This window comes from Seriola aureovittata, chromosome 23 (assembly GCF_021018895.1).
Source record: "Seriola aureovittata isolate HTS-2021-v1 ecotype China chromosome 23, ASM2101889v1, whole genome shotgun sequence".
NCBI classification, from domain to species: Eukaryota; Metazoa; Chordata; class Actinopteri; order Carangiformes; family Carangidae; genus Seriola; species Seriola aureovittata.
Genome location: NC_079386.1, coordinates 9,313,347 through 9,332,016, shown reverse-complemented (window position 1 = coordinate 9,332,016; position 18,670 = coordinate 9,313,347). Strand labels below are relative to the sequence as shown.

The following is an 18,670-nucleotide window of genomic DNA, read 5'->3' as shown; positions in this document are numbered from 1 at the left end:
CATCTGGATGGGACCCCCCCCTCCCCCTTGTCTGGGACCATCCATATGGCGTATTAAGCGACAGGGGATGACAGTGTAGACGCAGCAGCATCTGGGCAGCTCATTGACATGACGTACACAATCCCACAAAATCCTCTATAGGAACAAAAGATCAGGCTAATTATCTTTTCTGGAGATAATAGTGATGAGTAATGCTTGTTTTCAGTAGCTGGTGCAGCTCTTGTTATTTAGCACCTGTTTCGCACTAACGCTGTTTTTCTCCAATAGGAGGACGGAGGACTTGGCATCACCTTTGTCGAGGGAGACACTGAGAGCGGAGTTGAAATTCAGACTATATCTGAGGTGAAAGGACACACAGGCAAAGTATGCATTAAAAGAAAAAGAAAGAAAAAGAAAGGTTCCTATTCATAATACAGTTAATTTTGGTTTGCTAATCAAAGATGTGATCTGTTCCATGTAGGAGGGCTGCATGAGACCGGGGGACAAGCTCTTAACTGTGAATGGTGAATCAGTGCTGGGGTACAGTGTGGAAAAGGTGTCATTATCTCTTACTATCTTCAGAAATTTGGATTTGTTTACACTGTGTTTCTTAACGTAATACAGATCAAATACGATCCTTATTCTCGGTGGTATAATAATTTAAAAAACAACAGCTGCCGCAGTATAAAGACAGGGTCTGATTAGTAACTGTGCTGTGTTTTAGGTCAGTTCTCTACTGAGAAAAGCCAAAGGTCCAGTGAAGCTAACCTTCTCTACAAATGAGACCTCCTCCTCCTTCTCCTCTCCCCAGTCAACCTGCCTGGACGGGGGTTACTCAGATGGTGTCCTCGCCAGCCTGCCCAGCATGCCTAGCGCCGCCACAGCTATGCTGAGCCCAGCAGAAGCAGAAGCAGTCACTAGTGAGTCTCCTTACACTTCCAAGATTTGCTTGACTTGCTTTTAATGATTTAAAGACTGAGTTTGGTTTCTTATCCAGGAAGATAAATAATGTATCACTAGTCATTCTATAGGCAGATAACTAACCCAATTCCCTGCTTTTAAACTGAATAGATGGCACATTTTTTTTTGTCATTATATCTCTATACTTTTGCTTCCTCTATTTTAGGCCTGAGTCGCTCCTCCACCCCTTCCACTCTGGCCTGTGACCCAGCGACCTGTCCCATCATCCCCGGCTGTGAGACCACCATCGACATCTCCAAGGGCCGCACAGGCCTGGGCCTCAGCATCGTGGGAGGCTGCGACACCCTGCTGGTAGGAGACAGAACAATATGAAAACAAATCTGCTGATGTGGCTGTGTCACTTTCCTAATGGGCTACTATGATCTGGGGGGAACACTGTTACTAGTTGATTGTCACCAGAAGCATCCGTGGAGTCAAGTACAACCATGGCAACACAAATATTGTTAATAAATCCGGTATTCTCAGTATTTAGAAGTTACATGACTGTACTTTGTCAGTTCCCACGATGCCACCCACTTTGGTATAACTTAGGTTTGAAATAGCCGTGGTGGCTCAGGAATGTAGGAAATGATGTTGTCACAGCCGTCCTCCTCCTCCTCCACCCCACCCCCCACCCCCCCGCTCCTGCCATCCTTTCCTCAGCCCATCTATTCTGTCTGCTCAGTCAGGCTTGGGGGAGCAGCTCTTTGTCTGGCCTCGGCCGCAGCAGACAATATCCAGCCCTGGAATGTAACCTCTGAACCCCAAATGACACTCGCACTGGAACGCAGAGAAAAACACCCTGGATGTCAGCACCATGCACACTGAGAATACAAAATAATGTCTGTCTGCTGTCAAATGCAAAAGAAATTCACGAGTACTCGTGGTTTTTAAAGTCATTCTCTGTCTCCAGCGTGGCACTTGTACAATCTCTAATTTCCTCTAAGCAAACCGTTACTCCTCACCTTTGTCTCCTCTTTTTCATATTTATTTGCTCTTCTATCTCTTTCTCTCCAGGGGGCCATCATTATCCATGAAGTTTATGAAGAAGGGGCAGCCTCCAAAGATGGCAGGCTTTGGGCAGGAGACCAAATCCTAGAGGTGCAGTATAATAAGCATCACATATGACCTAGATTAAAAAAAAAAAAAAAAAGAGGCATTACACGCTTCAATAAGATGTTGCGGCCTGAGGAGTTTCAACATGAAAGCTTGGGTTTCAAAGTTCAATCAAGGATCATGTAGTTTGATTCTGCAAAAATGTGTGATAAATGAGCTGATATATATCTCAAGTGTAAGTGATATCATTATTTGGCAACAAAAAAAAATCTACTGGCTGTTGGCTGTTAGTGAGTCAATATACTGAAGGATGAAGTGATTATAAGTCGAAAGTCAGGAAGTAACCTCTCGTATGAAGCCTGTATGTATTATGAGGATTGACAAGTTAAGTATCTCGGCTCAACTTGGATTTGCCCTCTATTTGACCTCATGCTTTGTCACAGAGGGAGGGCAGGGGTGGAGCTCAGGAGTTTCATTATGGTAGCTCAATCAGACTTGAACTGAAAAGTGCACATGCATGCATGCACGCACGCACGCACGCACACACACACACGCACACACACGCGCACACACACACACACACACACACTCTTATGACTTAATTGCCCTCTACTATTCATTTCTGTCCCAGAGCCAAGCTGTTGTGTTTAGAAAATACGGTCAGAGAGAAAAAGTGAAAAGAGCGGTTTCCTGGTCCACAGCGACGCTATTAGTTACTATGGGAAAAATCCTTTGTATGTCCATGGCGAAAGCTAATGAGGTATTTCCCCCGTTTAATGTGGTAAAAAAAAAAAAAAAAAAAACGCTGGACATGGGTCCTTGAACTGACGGGTTGAGCTTCTCACAGTTTTGTGGGAAGGCTGCTTCCCTTTAGTTAAACTCAAGTGCTCTAACATCACCCTGTGGTTTAAATATTATGAACCAGTGTCCAGATTTGTCAGCAGTTTGGGTTTCTACAGAAGAAATGTAACCTCAGTGGTGATAGGAAAATTCAGATTTAGCATTAAATTAGGCTGTTAGCACATTTCATAGTCCTCTGCTTCTTCCACTTTATATCAGGAACAGAAGAATAAGCATTCGCTGCTTTGCTGAATGGGCAAAAATGGAAATGTGCTCAAGCAATTTTGTATTTATGAATTCAAAATCAACCTTAAGTAGTTTTTAGTTGGAACAACCTCATATTGCTGGAGCACACAAATGTGTACGTTTTTCTCGTCACAGGTGAATGGCATCGACCTGCGTGCAGCCAGTCATGATGAAGCCATCAATGTGCTGCGGCAGACGCCGCAGAGGGTCCGGCTGTCTGTCTACAGGGATGAGGCCCAGTACAAGGAGGAAGACCTGTGGGACTCATTCACTGTTGAGCTGCATAAGAAGCCTGGTCATGGCCTGGGCCTCAGCATTGTAGGGAGGAGGTGAGAGAGATTTATTATTAGCATTACTGCTTAATGTGTAGTATGCACTTATCAATGTACAACAGAAGATTTATTATAATACTGAATAAGCTTTAGATATGAAAATAGTGGAAAAGGTATTTGTTTTTCAAGAGCTTGGTTTTTTTTTGTCATATTAGGAATTTTGCTAACCCTTTAAAATGCTTTTAGTTATCCAGTTCTACCAGATATACATTTTTTTAAAAATTGTTGGTACTCTGGTAACTATTGTGTTAAAAAAAAACATGTTTAAAGAACCGCCAGGCTACAACTATAAATAATAGGGAGGTATAGAATGATAAAGGTAATCAGGCGAACATAACTACCTAGTAGTGTAAGTGTCAACATAGTAATTGCACTGTTTTTCTTCCTTAATGCAGATCACGGGACCAGAGGTAACCTATTATTAAAAACCCTTACATTTAAATATAGAGTAGAAGAAGTAAATAGACTTAATAAGTACAAAATCATATGTAGTCAGAGGTGTGACCATGTATTTGTTTTTACCATCTTTAGACCTTTCCCCTTATGGAATCCTTATCATAACTGGGTTTAGTTACCGGCGAAAGCTATTGTATTTTTTTTTTTTTTTTTTAAATGTTTACATATAGATTCATAAAATTTCCTTTTGTCCCACACGACATGTCTGTGAAAGATATGAAAATAAAAACAGCAAAGAAAAAAAAAAAGTTCAGAATCCTCACAGCTAACTGGAACACATCACGCTTAAACGGCTTCTAAATCCTATTTTATGGTTGAATGAATATTTACCTGCCTGGCTGGATTGCTGACATGTTCAACATCATAGAAATGAAAAGTGAGTCAGCACCTCACCAGAGCTGGTTTGTGTTCCACTCATTTTCAGTGGCACCAGTGGCAATCGGGACCCCGGCGTATCGCCGCAGACAAGCTTGTAACCACATGTTCACTTTATATAGGAATGTTGCTCCTTATGTCTCCACTAGAGCTGTGGAGGAAGATTTACACGAGTCTTACCAGGACGTGAGCTGGCAAATTGTTTTAAACATAAAATCAACTCGCACTTTTATTCTGGTGGAGAATTTATGGGTTAAGGCACATGTGGGAAATGGCCTGCTGGTCCACAGGCTGGCAGTATGCTGCTGCCCGGTGTGTGCAGTGCGATGATTGATCTCACCCTCAGGATAAGCCTCAGGAACGGTTTAAGCAGGCCACACATGCACATGAACTACTGATTATGTGTATGAATGTGTATCTTTGTGTGTTTTTTATACCTTTCTGTCTGCAGTCTCTGCAGAATTTGTTCAAGTGTGTAAACGCTTGGAACCAACACATTTGGGTCCTCGTAGGACAACTGCACTAAAATGCAGGGGAAAAAGGCCCAAGTTGGGGCCACAGTTGGGCCAAATGTTTGGGCAGCAGTAGGCAGATCAACTGTTAATGCAGTTGTAATCGTTTGCCTCCGTCACAGCGTTTTTGCTACACAAGTGGAAAAAACAAATGAAATGCTCAATCGGATGGAAAAACAGAAAAGATAACAGACAACCTAAAGCCCTCTGCTAAAATGGAAAGCGCAAGCTAGCAGTTAGTGGTGAGGAGCTATGACAGCCAAGTATCTCTGGCACTGTGGACTGAGTGGGATCGAGTTGCCTTGCTTCACAGCTTCTGATTTCGTTAGTCTCGATCCACGTGGAGACTGGCACCTAAGATATGCAAAGTCTGCAGGAGACGTGCATTTGGAAAAAGACGTAGGCTAAGGATTCATCATCTTCTCTGTAGTCAAGTTAATGTCCCAGAGGTCTGTGTTAAGAGCAAGCAAAGGTTTTGACAGTGTTGACCTTTGACTGTAGCCAAACATGGACATACTGTATTTTCTATGACCCCTCAAACTGCTTTGTAGACGGACATTATGAAGCTTAGATGCAGGTTTACCACAAGCTGCCATCTTGTCAGATAGTAGAGCCTCAAAACCAAAATTTGGTCAAAGCTTTAAAGCATACAGGGTGCTGAGGTTGCAAGCGGCAATCATCATAGCTGAGTTTGGCAGGTGCAGACACCCATCAATCAAGCCCCAAAACATACGTCTCCTAAAGGCTCAGTATACTGTATCCTTAATAGAACAGTGACTCTCAAAATTGTCACCAACACACTTATTAGAGGACGCAAAATAACTGTTAGTTACAGCGCCAATAATGTCTTCTTCTAAATAATACACAGTAACTTCTCACTTGTGTGTGACTGCAAATTGTTCACATGAAGCAAATACAGGATCCAAGATGGAAAACACATTTATTGAGGTCACAGTTTGGGTGGGTGGGGGGGGCACTCTTTGGTATTAAATATTCCATTTCACCAGCTGTTTGTCAGTGGTTTCCCAAAAGCTGTATTCCATACTTGTGCAGAGGTCCATTGGAAAAATTTGAAATTGCTGGATCAGTAGTGTTTCATCAATTACAAATTCAAAATCAGAACTCTAGGGAATGACACGGATAAGGTCAACGAGCAGAGTTGTCAACGTAGACGTGCAATACAGTAACAGATAATGTTATCTCATTTCCATGCCTTTTCTTTCCACCTTTCCCTCCAGGAATGACACAGGAGTGTTTGTGTCTGATATCGTGAAAGGAGGTTTGGTGGACACCGATGGTCAACTGACGCAGGGCGACCAGATCCTGTCAGTCAATGGTGAGGACGTCAGGTCGGCCACTCAGGAGGCCGTGGCTGCACTGCTCAAGGTACAGCTACCCCAGTGAGAGTAAAACATCTGCTTTAAACTGCGCTGGGAAAACCAAAATGGAAAACAATGTGGCATTTTGTGTTGTAGTGCTGCGTGGGGCCTATAAAACTGGAAGTGGGGAGGTTTAAAGCTGGCCCCTTCCACTCTGAGAGAAGGCTTTCTCAAAGCAGTCAGGTAAATTATCACTCATTTAACATCTATCAAGGATAAGCTTAAGGCAGAATGGAAATCACTCTTATGTAATCCCTGAACGGAACAGAAAAAGAGAATAACACCTCTGAATGCCTTTTGTTTCAGATGAGTGAAACAGGCAGTTCTAAGGCGGCCTCTCAGTCGTGTTCAGACTCTGGAAACCTTCCTGCTGACCCTGACAAACTAAGTCAGAGTCAGGAATGTAAGTATCTTGAGTTTGCAACCATGAAGTAACACGCGGATATTAATCCAACCATTAATCCAATAATGTGAACCATGTGTTTGTTTTTACTTTGACATTTTCTCAGCTCCGGAGCATCAGGACACCAGAACAGTGGAGTTCACTAAAGGTCCCAATGATTCTCTGGGTATCAGTATCGCAGGCGGTGTGGGCAGCCCGCTGGGGGATATACCCATCTTCATCGCTATGATGAACCCTGTCGGCCTGGCTGCTCAGACCCAGAAGCTCAAGGTACTAGACGTATTCCTCCTACTCAGTAAATTTTTTTATTTGGCTTCCAGCCTAAATGAAATGAAAAATTCACATACCAGTAATTCATGTGTGGGATTTAATTTGAATGTCAATTACTTACAGCCAAGTCATTCCCACTCACTTTAGTCAGTTGGTGAATCTCAGACCCTCCAAAAGGTCAAGAGCCTGCCGCCTTTAGCAGTGAACTTTGCAGTTAAATGACAGACAAACTAACAATTGTAGCTCTGTGTGACGCAGGACCGGAGCAGGACAATAGCCACTACGATGGATCATAAATCTCCCACTCCTGCATTCAGATCCTTAAGCCTACAGAAGGGCTCTTTGAAATGAATAGGGGGAATCTTGAATAGTATATTCAAGCTGCTTCTATCCTTTCAGCCAGAGTGAGAGATGAGATCGCTACATAATGAAATTACTCATCTGAAAACAAGCATGGTTTTGCATTTGTATGGCGCGGTGAATTCAATTTTCAAATAGTTAGCAAACATTTCATATCCAATTATCGTTCAGAGTTCGTCAAATGTTTTGGAAGTAACAGTGAAGCCGTAGAAGAAGCACCAGTTCTCCACTGCCGAATGTGCCAGGCCAGTTTTCCTCATGTGTTCCCTTTGAAATTGTACTAAACTATCACTTTTCCAGATTGGGGACCGGATTGTCAGTATCTGTGGAACCTCTGCTGAAAGCATGAGCCACGCACAGGCAGTGACTCTGCTCAAGAATGCCACAGGCACAATACAGCTGCAGGTCTCTGTGAATGCACACACACACACACACACACACATACACACACACACACACACACACACACACACACTTCCTCTCACCCTTTCTGTTCTTATTAGATAAAACCCACAGACACAGTTAGATAATCTGCAGCTGAACTTGTCCTGTATATTTTATCTGCGTACACAGTTTTCATCTGGGAAGAGCAGTCGAAGGTTACCAGCGGCACACTTTGAAGTACCATAAAACCTGTCTCGCTCATCCAGCACTACCACCGTGCTATCAGTCGTTATCTTGTCAGTAAATCAAGTCGGCCATACCATAACTGTGTTCGCTTGTTTGCGTGTTTGCTCATGCACCTGCAGGTGGTAGCAGGTGGTGACACAACCGTGACGGGTCCCTCTCAGGATCCGGCAGCTGTGGGTCTCACACCCACCTGCATTTTCCAGGACGACCTCGGGTATGAACTGGTTTATTACACAGACAGAGTATTTTGATGTGTTTCACCCCTATCATGCTGGTCTGTATCCCTTACATGCTAGATTTGAAATGTTACAACATATTAAATTCTTGACGCACCTTAACTTTCAAATAAAAACCGTAATATTCAGATATTAAGAGACAGCATGTTGCAGGGTTTTTTCTCTATTTTGACGGTTTTAATAATGCTAGGGAGTGTCTCTGTGATTCCATCAGCCCACCGCAGTATAAGACCATCACTCTTGAGAGAGGACCAGACGGACTAGGTTTCAGTATAGTTGGAGGGTACGGCAGCCCCCATGGAGACTTGCCTATCTATGTTAAAACAGTTTTTGGAAAGGTAAGTGGAGCATGACGCAACAATTTATCTTTGCAGATCTCACAGACTGTGTGTTATTAATCAAAATCCTATGTCCATGTGTGTGTGTGTGTGTGTGTGTGTGTGTGTGTGTGTGTGTGTGTGTGTGTGTGTGTGTGTGTGTGTGTGTGTGTGTGTGTGTGTGTGTGTGTGTGTATTTAGGGAGCAGCAGCGGAGGACGGGCGTCTGAAACGGGGAGACCAGATCATGGCCGTTAACGGGCAAACTCTGGAGGGCGTCACTCATGAAGAAGCCGTCGGGATCCTGAAAAGGACCAAAGGAACTGTCACACTCACTGTGCTATCATAGACACACCTTCGCAAACACCCACAAACATCCGCAAACGCACACATACACTCCTCACTGCTTTTCCCACACTCCTACTTGCACCCGAACTTAACCTACACCTTCAAAGACTGAAACTTTAAAGGAGCAACACAGAGGGCAGGCGTAGTGTCGTGTCTCACCGCAGTGGAGCTCACGCCGGCAATATTTCACAACCAGGTGATTGTGTTACAATCACCAGATTTTCAGCTGTGAAAATATGCAAACTGAAATATGAACAGCCACACACTGATTACTCATTGTAGCTTTGAACACTGTGATCCATTGAAGCCTACTACGAGTAGCTTTACATGCAGTATATGTCATTATAAAAACTTGTCACTAAAACAATCGCTCAAATTGATCCTAAAAGTAATATGTTAATTAAATATACTGTATGAATTCATAAATTGTTCACCATATAATTATGTTTTAAATCTGTTGTTACATGAATCTCAAAGATGTTGTGAATAGTATTAGAAACACTCCATGACTGGAGTGAAATATTCACTGGACACTGTGACTAGTATTTTACCATTTACTGTATTGAGATACATGGATTGGAAGATTGTTATTCTCAGTAGCAGAAAACACCCTCAAGCAATATCAGAATATTTTGACAGAGGAGAGGCCTATTTTTCCAAGGGTTTCTACAGAGGTACAGTCTTGCACAGGTGAAAGTCAGAGTAAAATCAGAGCATGAAACAGCATGAAAATACCCTAATGACTATTTTAGCTGATAACATTATTATTTGTCTTTTATGTTGCACTGCTGTTGGCAGTTCATCATACTTTGAATTTCCTGATGCTGATGCTGCTGTAACGGTTGGTGTTACATGATGAAGTCACTGTTGTTTTAGCAAAAAGAGATGTCTGGTGTTGTAAAATACACTGTGCATCAACAAATTTCTGAAGGGAAAGATGTGAAATCCTTTAAGTGTGTTTTTAGTGCACACTGCATGAGGAATTGTGAATGAGTGAGTGTGTTTGTGTGACCTACTCACTGAAATATAGTGCTGCTAAAGCTGATGTATGAGGTATTATGTCACAGTACTTGGATTTTGTAAGTATTAATTAATGTTCACTTAATGAAAGTGCACGGGAGAGTAAAGAAACTGTTATTTAGGTTGGAATGGATGAGTGGTTCTTCGTGTCAGATGGATTGTAGAATGGACCTGAACTCTTTTTGACCTTATTGTTTACCCAAAATGAAGACACCCAGTGTGTAGTTTCTGAAGTCCTTATGCATTTGTTGTGTGGTCTAGTGTCAGAGAGAGTTGTCTGTTCTCTGTCTTATCACCTTAAATGTGTCTCTAGTACTGTCAAAGTGACAGTATTGAATTTATTCACACTGAATTAAATAAAAGTGACCTTTGGATTCAATCAGTGTTCCACTCCTGCTTTGTCTTGTACTTCACTTCCCCTTAATGAATTAATGTGACCTAAAACACATGTCATCATTACGTCCACCAAGAAAAGTAGCCCATCAAACCCTCAGCCAAATAACAATAAACTTAAATATGACCACATAATGTTATTAAATGAATAGCAGTCATTGGGCATTTTGAAATACAGGGCAACTTTCCAAGTGCACTAGCTCTTAGTCAATCTGACTGATCCATACTGAATGCTTGGGTTATTGTACAGTATACATCACATTTCCTGTACATCGCATGGATAATTTTTTATCTGGGAGATAAAATGTACTGTCGCCAGAGGTCATGTTTAAATGAAATGGGAATGGATGTAATGCAGGTGCTAAGGCAAGTTGAAATGTACATGAACAAAGATTTATAACAAGGCCATGTGGAACATCACGTGTGGTCTTGGCTTGAATAGACCCTCTGTTGTCACTTAATAAAGCCCACATAGACAAATAAAATATGGCATCCCATGTGTCTGACAAGCACAGCTGCTTCACAGCCTGTCACATGGTTAGTGCGAAGTCCTGTGCATGAAGTCCATTTCTTAAGTCGGTTTACAGCAAACATGATGGCTACCAATTAATCAAGCAGGACCTTTGAAGTCCTGTGTCTAATGAGGTCTGGGCTTTGTTCAGAGTCAGTGGGCTGTTGGAAATGAACAATGTAGTACCTTCATAGAAGAAATGCACATGCTCAAGTGTTGGGGGGCTCCTAAGGTCGAGACCCACACTGTTACCTGCAGCTGCTGCTAGCTAAACAACAAGCTAGCTGCAGCCTGCACTCAACAGCTGAGCCTTCAACCAAGCACCTGTTGTTTTAATGGTCCCAGTGGGTTTAGAGGTTACCCAGCCTCCCTCCAGGATCAGGGGACGCAGGTTGGTTTACACAATGTTTGCCTGAACAAGCCTTAGATGTGAGATCAGATGTTGCCACTGCACAGTCATGCTCCACTTGAATGTGGGCAAATGGTGTAACTTTTCTGTGACGGTGCCAAAGCTAAATCACTTAAAAGGACAGAATTATCAAGCTGCCAAGCTAGCCTATGTGCATTTACATGGGATTTTCCCATGAACAAGACTTCTTTGTTGACCTCATAAACAAGAGTTATGACAAAGGCACTGTTTACATCCTGTTGCATTACAAAATGTCAGCTGCATAACTAATGCGGCTTTAGATGCAGCCTGTGAAATAAGCTTGTCGCCGCATGTCCAAACATTTCAGAGCCAGTATTATCATGACTCATGCTAGCTCCACACTGGCTATCAAGAGGTTAAGCAAACGGAAACCCATAGTTGATGATGGGGCCATGATGACTCATGCCTAATGGGACACCATTGTGCATGTTTGACTGGCTAGCAAGGGTTTGCTCTTTTATTTTTTTAATATCACAGAGCAAATAGGGACAAAGTGGTGGAAATAATAACACCAACACAAATGAAGCGCATACAAGCAGTTGCGCTTGTATTTACTGTTTTGTGTCTGAAATTTTTAATATGCTTCACAGTTACTGCCTACATCATTCATCTACCGAGCACCTGATCTGCTTTGTGGACTCTCCAACGTCATGCACCAGAGTCTGATATCTTTTTGCATGGATCAGGCATCACCTTTTCATGGTGAGTTTCTTTTTGTCTTAGACAACAGAGGGTCTTAAAAGGTCATCTTTCCAAGCCTTCCCTCACAATGACACATTCTTGCATACGTACACGAGCAAGCATAATTGAATTTCCACTGCGGCAGTGGTGTAAAATTGCAGCTAGATGAATGCACTGCTCTACAAGAAGACAATACTTCCCCTTCACCAGCTTTGAGGTCATTTGACCTTCCTGCACCGTGACTCTGTTGCCTCAAGTCTTGACTTAGCTGTCAGAAAGATTAGCACATCACAGGCGTGCACAATCCTCTGCACTGTCTGAGTCAGCACACATTAGTTGCTCTTTAACTGTCCTTCCTCTCAACACAATGGTGTAACTGTAGACAAATTGGCTGGTGATTGTTGGTGACATCAGAATTCATCCACTGGAGACAAACATGCCAAAAGCCAAGAACATTTATCTCAATGAACATTTCTATCTTGAACTAATTTGCAAATGAAATGACTAATAAAGATTGGAATGTGAGAAGAAACTCATTAAGCCAGTTCCTAGTTTTTATACGCAAGTACGATTAGGATTTATTGAAGTGATGATTAATAACCACAGACAATGAGAAATGAGTCCAAACCTTAAGGGGAATATGACCTCAGACTGGTAAACACGTCTTACAACTCAAACCGGGAGTGGGGAATTACTTGCTGGTAGAATGAACAAAACGCATTTGTGTGATAAATTTTACCCAGCCTTCCCTATAAGACGTGTCATTTGTTTACTCTAGTTTTACATATCTCGCTTTGGCGTCTTGTTTCCAGAACAAACAAAGAGACATATAACTATCCTCCTTTATTTAGATGCTAACTATTATATTTTTCTGAGTACGCAGCTGAGATACAAACAAACACATACTTTCCTTGTCCTTCACAACCTGAAATTATGCCAGAGTCATACTTTGCAGACAGGAAGCGGGATGTTCTCATGATTTACAGCGAGGTTTTTCCTCAGCCACAGCTCAGCAGACAATCTCACGTTCCTTGACTGTTAAAATAAACCTGGGAGTTAACCAAAGCAGCGATGACATCATGCAGGATTGGATTTCCTCCTCACCTTTGGTGTGTTTGCACAAAGTGGAGTGTGAGGGCTGAGGAGTGTGTTTACACAGACAACAGAGCACATGTTCAATGAGGGAACACCAAACACTGACATTAAATGTTTAGTGTTGAACACTTAACTGTCGTTATTACATGTTAGCAATGCAAACAGTCTACTCAGCTGAGACTATAACGACACACTAGACAAGACAAGTTTTTAATGACCCATCCATCTAAACTACAGTCTATCTCTGTCTGACCCTTCGCCTGATAACAGGAAGCTATTTCACTTTAAGGCCACCTCTTGTCTTAAACACGCCATGTGTGTTTCTCTTGGAATGTTTGCATTTCAGTTACAGCTTCAAATTACATCACCACGGCCGCGGCCTGATAAGGCAGAGAGTGTAATCATCACTTTATGAGCTCTGTGTAAAGTAATGTGGTGACACAGTTGCTAGGAAATGTTTGTAGAGCTGAGGATAGAAGAGTCACCTTTGTTTGCTTGTGAGAGGTGCACATATCTGACCTCGTGAGAGGATGTGGCTGCAGGGCTGTTGAACCAGCATTCATGGAGAGAAAATATAGACATAGGACTTCAAGAAGTCAAATATAGAACGCCCTGGTGCGTTGAGCTTAATGCTAACATCAGCTAACATCCTCACAGAGACAATACCGGCATGCAAATGTTTATCAGGTATAAGGTTACCATGTTTACCATCTTAGTTTAACATCTTAGCATGCAAAGACTTGCAAATAAGCTTTCAGCATTCAGCTGAGGTGGAGACTGACATTAGTTTTCCAAGTATTTTGTCATAAGAAATTTTAACCCACTGGTTGTTCTATCGAGAGAGTCAGAGGATCACCAAAGTTATTATAATTCCCATTTGTAGTTAATTTTAGGGCATTCCATCCAACAGTTGTTGACACATTTCACTCAAAACCAGAAATTGGAACCTCATTCTTGTGCTACAGGAAAAAGTCTGAAGATCAGGTGGTATCCTCAGTGGAACACAAATGTCTGTACAAATATTTTGCCAATTCATCTAGTATATGTTATATTTCACTGAAGAGAAGTGTTGGTGACATTAGACGAAAAGTCAGCAGATCACGTAAGTCATTAGGATTCATCCTCCTTCAATATCTGCAACAAATTTCCCAGCAGTCAAACCAATAGTTGTCAAGACATTTCACTAAATACCAAGACTGTCAATTTTATGGTGACACCAAATGACAAGTCAGGGGATCACCAAAGGCAGTAGGATTCTTCCTCTGCTGTCCATGACTATCTGTACAAACTTTTCATCCAGTAGTTAATAACATATCAATGTGAACCAAAGTGGTGGACCAACCGACACTAGAGCCATGCCAGTACTGTATCATACCACTGCAGCGTGCTTGCTCCACATTTGTTAATTGCCTGTATTATTGACTGCCATTTCTCTGCACCGCTGGTTTAAAAATAACGTATCCTATTGATTTTTAAGGCAGGATGGAAAAATAAACCAGTGAAAAAAACCCATTGAAGCCTAAGGCGCTCGCTGCTGTTTGAACTCATTTTCCATCTTCGTTGAGAAAACCTGCCTGTGCCATTACACTGAAACGAGTGTCAAATTAATTGACGTACCGTAAATAATCTTTTTCTGAAAGTGGTACTTACTCAGGCTTTGACTTGAATGTCTAACTTTTGATTAATGCGTGGCTCCTTTTATTATTCAGAGGATGACATTTTTAGAGCCCCTGTTATCATTCCCAGAGTTACAACCCAGGCTTTCACCCCTCCTTAAGACTGGGTTACAATTGTGAATTTTAAAGTGGGGTGATACATACGTCATTTGAAGCTGTCAGCTCTCGAAAAATGAGAAAATTGTTTTGGCACATTCAAACCTGTCATCCCAGAGAGCTTTCATCAGCCTTTGATGCATGTTACCAAGTCATTACTCCAATCACACAACCATTATCTTAACTTAACCTATAATTGTTCATATATAGTATACAGTGAAACAAAGACTTGATAAAGTCATAAAATTCAGCCTCTGTGCAGTTACTGAGCAGCTCATCGCTTAAAAGCCTAAAGGGTATGTTTGTGCTACTCTGTTATTATTATCTGTTGAGTTGCATCCCAGTGATAACTTGAAGATGCCAAACAATACAGGGAAAGGTTAATGTTGGGATTTTGAGGGCACTGCAAGGCTACATTCTCAGACAGACCCATAAAAAGTCATTAAAAAGCCTGGACCAGCCATTGGTCTGGAACAGCCATTTTCTAGCCGTAAATGTGCGTTAAACTATAACTATTTTGGTTGGTTGGTTTGACACAACATGTGACACATAAAGTGTCCAATAACAAGTATCATTCTAAAAAATGACATGTTTAAAAACATAGTTGGACATAAAGCAAAAAAAAAAATCAGAGACCACAAGAGGCTGAGCGCAGGCCTCAGCAGCACTTTAAAACATGTTTACATGTCCCCGGCCAGGTGAACGTACCCCTGTGGTTCCTGTCTGGTTTGTGCTGTTAAAACATTTGCTGCCACTGCACATTCTTCCTTTTTCTGAAGAAGATCACAGATGCCAGAGAGTTCTGCTGGGTCACTGGCTTTTTACCTCCTGAGTGGATTCCGAGCATTAAACAGGTGTAACCAGGTCCTCTAGTCATTGTAAAATCAGGCCAGGAATGAACAGGAACATGTTTCCCCTGCTTTCATCTGCCCTGCCATCAATGCAAATGAAAAGACAACTGCTAATGGAGCACCCATGGGTGTCACTCTGACTAGATTCCGCTGATGGTTATCTGACATACCTCTGTTTGATGGTAACATTAGAAATAAAGATAGAAATGCAACTGGGTGACAACGTTGCATGTTCTCTAAAGACAAAAACACGTGCTTTAAACTGGACTGTAAATCCACCCTAGGCGAAAAGAATTTAAAGGGCTGTTAAAGGTGAATGAAACAGGAATTGCATTCCAAGAACATTGAGCATCGATGAGTGGATTTTTTACCTGAACACCTGTCACACCTACATTAAGCCAACAGCAACTGAAAACACAATAGTTTGTGTATGCGTGCTTTTTTCTCAGAAGGACTCTTCTCTACTCTGATATTTTCCAAGGAATCCATTCATATGTTGCAAAGCTGTTAAATGCTAATGCAAACACTGCATGTGAACACAGTTTGTTTAAATGCTCACACGTATGGGCATTTGATAATCTTTCCTCAACAGTGAACGCCCTTCAGCTACTTATGAAGCACTCCTAAGTTATTTGGTTAGCAGCACATTCACTCAGCTTATGCCTGAGAAAGTATCAGAAGGAACGTGTCATGCGCATGACACAGAAGCTGTAGGGTATTCAAGGTAAAACTTTCCATCAGACTTGCATGAACCTGCTGTGTGGAAGTGCTTGAACAGATTAATGCTCTCCAGAGGTGTTCGCTATGTTGATCTAGTTTCCTGAAGGCAACAGCGGTGTCACCATTCATCATCGTTTAGTACAAGAAAATGGGATTCATTTTGGCTAAATTACCACCTTGCTTGGCAGATTTGTTTAATGACTTTGAGGACAAATGCAGACATTGGCCCAGTCAGTGTTGTTGTTGTTGTTGTGAAAGTAATAAAGTCAGCACATTTCTGTTTGGTGACAGCGAGTGAACTGCCAACAGACAGGGCTGCAGGGCCATGCTAACACATGACACCATTCGGGAGCACTTTCACATGACTCTTCCTCTCTGTACTACTTTGTGATGGAGCAATTTAAATGATATGTGTCTTTCGTGTTGCGTGAACACAGTCCTCCTTTGAATGTTGAGGTAGAAACTTAACATCAATTTAACAAATGCACATAAAATAAATGTGTAAAAATGTGTGCTTCTCAACAGTAACCTGTACATTACGTACAAATACTCCTTATGGACAAATTAAGTGCTATAAAATGTCCATCAGAAGATGGAGTGTCAACACTGCCACAACAAAAGTAAAAGCCTTTTGCAAAGCCTTGCAGCCACACAGCTATCCTCCCATTGTTTTCAGAGGTGGGCTGTAGTGGAATCCCTGCTATGTCGCATTGCTTGCCAAGATCCAGAGATTCCTCATGAATTTCTTTTTCCTAACGTGAATAAATAAAGAGCTAGTTGCTGCAATGCATTAAACACTGATGATTTATCAATTTTCTACTATTCTATTGAGCCAGTTTTTTATAAGCATGAAGCAATATCAAGGAGGTGGAGGTGGAGCATGATGATTATGTTGACCTTGGAAACACATGCAGTATTTGTATAAGCAAACACATGGTAGCCTATATCTGAGACTGGGGCTACCTTCCCCCGCCCATATATGACCATGTTTTATCATGTAATCAAAGTTACGTACTTGGATCATGTGAGGGCATTTGACATGTTTCATTCCTCAAAGGAGGCAGTGAGACAGGGTTGAAAGCTCAAGAAAATAATCTAGTAAGTGGTCCTTGAGTTTAGAATATTTTATGACAAAAATTTGTTGTTGTTTGTAAATGGTCAGTGGTCCAGTTTCTCAATCATTCGTAAATATTCAGTACATATCTCTAACATTGTAATGATGTTGAAGGTTTGGGGATTCTTTCTATGCAGGTATCAAAGGATGTGGAAATGTTCCTGCAAAGCCATTAGTGGAGTAATTCACGGCTCAATGGGCTGATAGTTTTTAAGGCAGGGGAATCTACCTTGCTCTTCCAGCACTTGTACCCTATCAGCAATGTGCACGATCATTTGTCTTCATTAGACTATAAGCAAAAGTACAACATCCTCACCCATGTGGCCACGGCACTCAGAGAAGGTGGGGGCAGAATATCTAGCCATCTATCTACATAAGCAGACAGGTTGTCAGCGAGTGGTGCACCAGTGATTCAAACGATGATCCTGTACAGAGGCAATCATTAACGCAAACTGCCAGCGGCCTGAACACTGTTAGGTCAGCTATCAGTCTCTACAGTTGCCATACTGTGTGTTTTAAAGCTGATGTCACCTTGGCTGGCCTGCCACTATTGATCATATGGATTAACCCTAACCCCTGCACATGTATACAAGAACCCACCAAGGCTGCATTATTCAAAAAAAATATCTGCACTATTGACAGAAGAAAGACAGTAGGTGAACGACGTCACTGGAATACACTGCTGTAACCGCTCCCTGACAGCAGAAGTCTCCTGAGTCCTATCAGTAACAGCCTGCTAAGAGGCTTTACTCCCCCCTCCAGCACAAAGAGCTGTCTGTTAGGCCAGGGAGACATCCCTGGAGTCAGCCAAGACAGGTGGCTATCCCCACAGGGTATGTATGTGGGGGCTGGGAGGCTGAATGGAGCAATCGGAGGCAAGTCAAGACAAAAGCACGGTGTTATTTTAGCAGTGTGGGTTTCCAACTGTTGAATGCCTGGGTTGAATGTTTGGTGCAGAGAAACACCACAGCAAAGGAAGAAGAATAAGAAAATGATTTTTTGAAAATCTTGAACGTCACCTGCAGCCTGGACATGTGAAAATGCAGTTATATTCAAAGCATTATAATTTTCTGAAAACCTTTCGAATAGCGACTGTACACAATTTTTTTGTGGGATGTGGTTGTTTATTCATTTATTTATTCATTCATTTTGTTTTGCTGAAGTAAAGGGGGAGGGGGTGGTATTTTCTTTTGTAATTTATATATTATTTTCAGCCTCCCCTTGCAATATTACTTGTGAGAAAAAAACAGATCAAATATTTATAAATTGAGGCATTAGCTTGCACAATGGGTCATAATGTAAACCTGGCAGTAAGTTGAAAATGACTTATCTATGTCCTATCATATCTAATGTTTTGAGATCAACTCATTCAAAACTGTTGTATT

At 41.8% G+C, this 18,670-nt stretch overlaps 1 protein-coding gene across 9 annotated transcripts in view; it reads left to right on the top strand.

The window, feature by feature from the left end:
• The window catches only part of LOC130164158 (multiple PDZ domain protein), a 45,681-nt gene extending 35,584 nt beyond the window's left edge, over nt 1-10,097 (top strand). For 6 of the 9 annotated variants that reach the window (XM_056368683.1, XM_056368678.1, XM_056368677.1 and 3 more), the window contains 14 exons: nt 268-363; nt 461-535; nt 704-899; nt 1,106-1,251; nt 1,957-2,040; nt 3,217-3,410; nt 5,995-6,142; nt 6,232-6,318; nt 6,442-6,538; nt 6,645-6,808; nt 7,469-7,573; nt 7,918-8,012; nt 8,249-8,372; nt 8,553-10,097. In XM_056368683.1, the coding sequence (XP_056224658.1) occupies nt 268-363; nt 461-535; nt 704-899; nt 1,106-1,251; nt 1,957-2,040; nt 3,217-3,410; nt 5,995-6,142; nt 6,232-6,318; nt 6,442-6,538; nt 6,645-6,808; nt 7,469-7,573; nt 7,918-8,012; nt 8,249-8,372; nt 8,553-8,699 (1,758 nt within the window). In that variant the 3' untranslated portion in view covers nt 8,700-10,097. The remainder of the gene's footprint in view (nt 1-267; nt 364-460; nt 536-703; nt 900-1,105; nt 1,252-1,956; nt 2,041-3,216; nt 3,411-5,994; nt 6,143-6,231; nt 6,319-6,441; nt 6,539-6,644; nt 6,809-7,468; nt 7,574-7,917; nt 8,013-8,248; nt 8,373-8,552) is intronic. The other 3 variants (XM_056368680.1, XM_056368676.1, XM_056368679.1) reach the window with 3 other exon arrangements.
• The last annotated feature ends 8,573 nt before the right edge of the window (nt 10,098-18,670 follow it).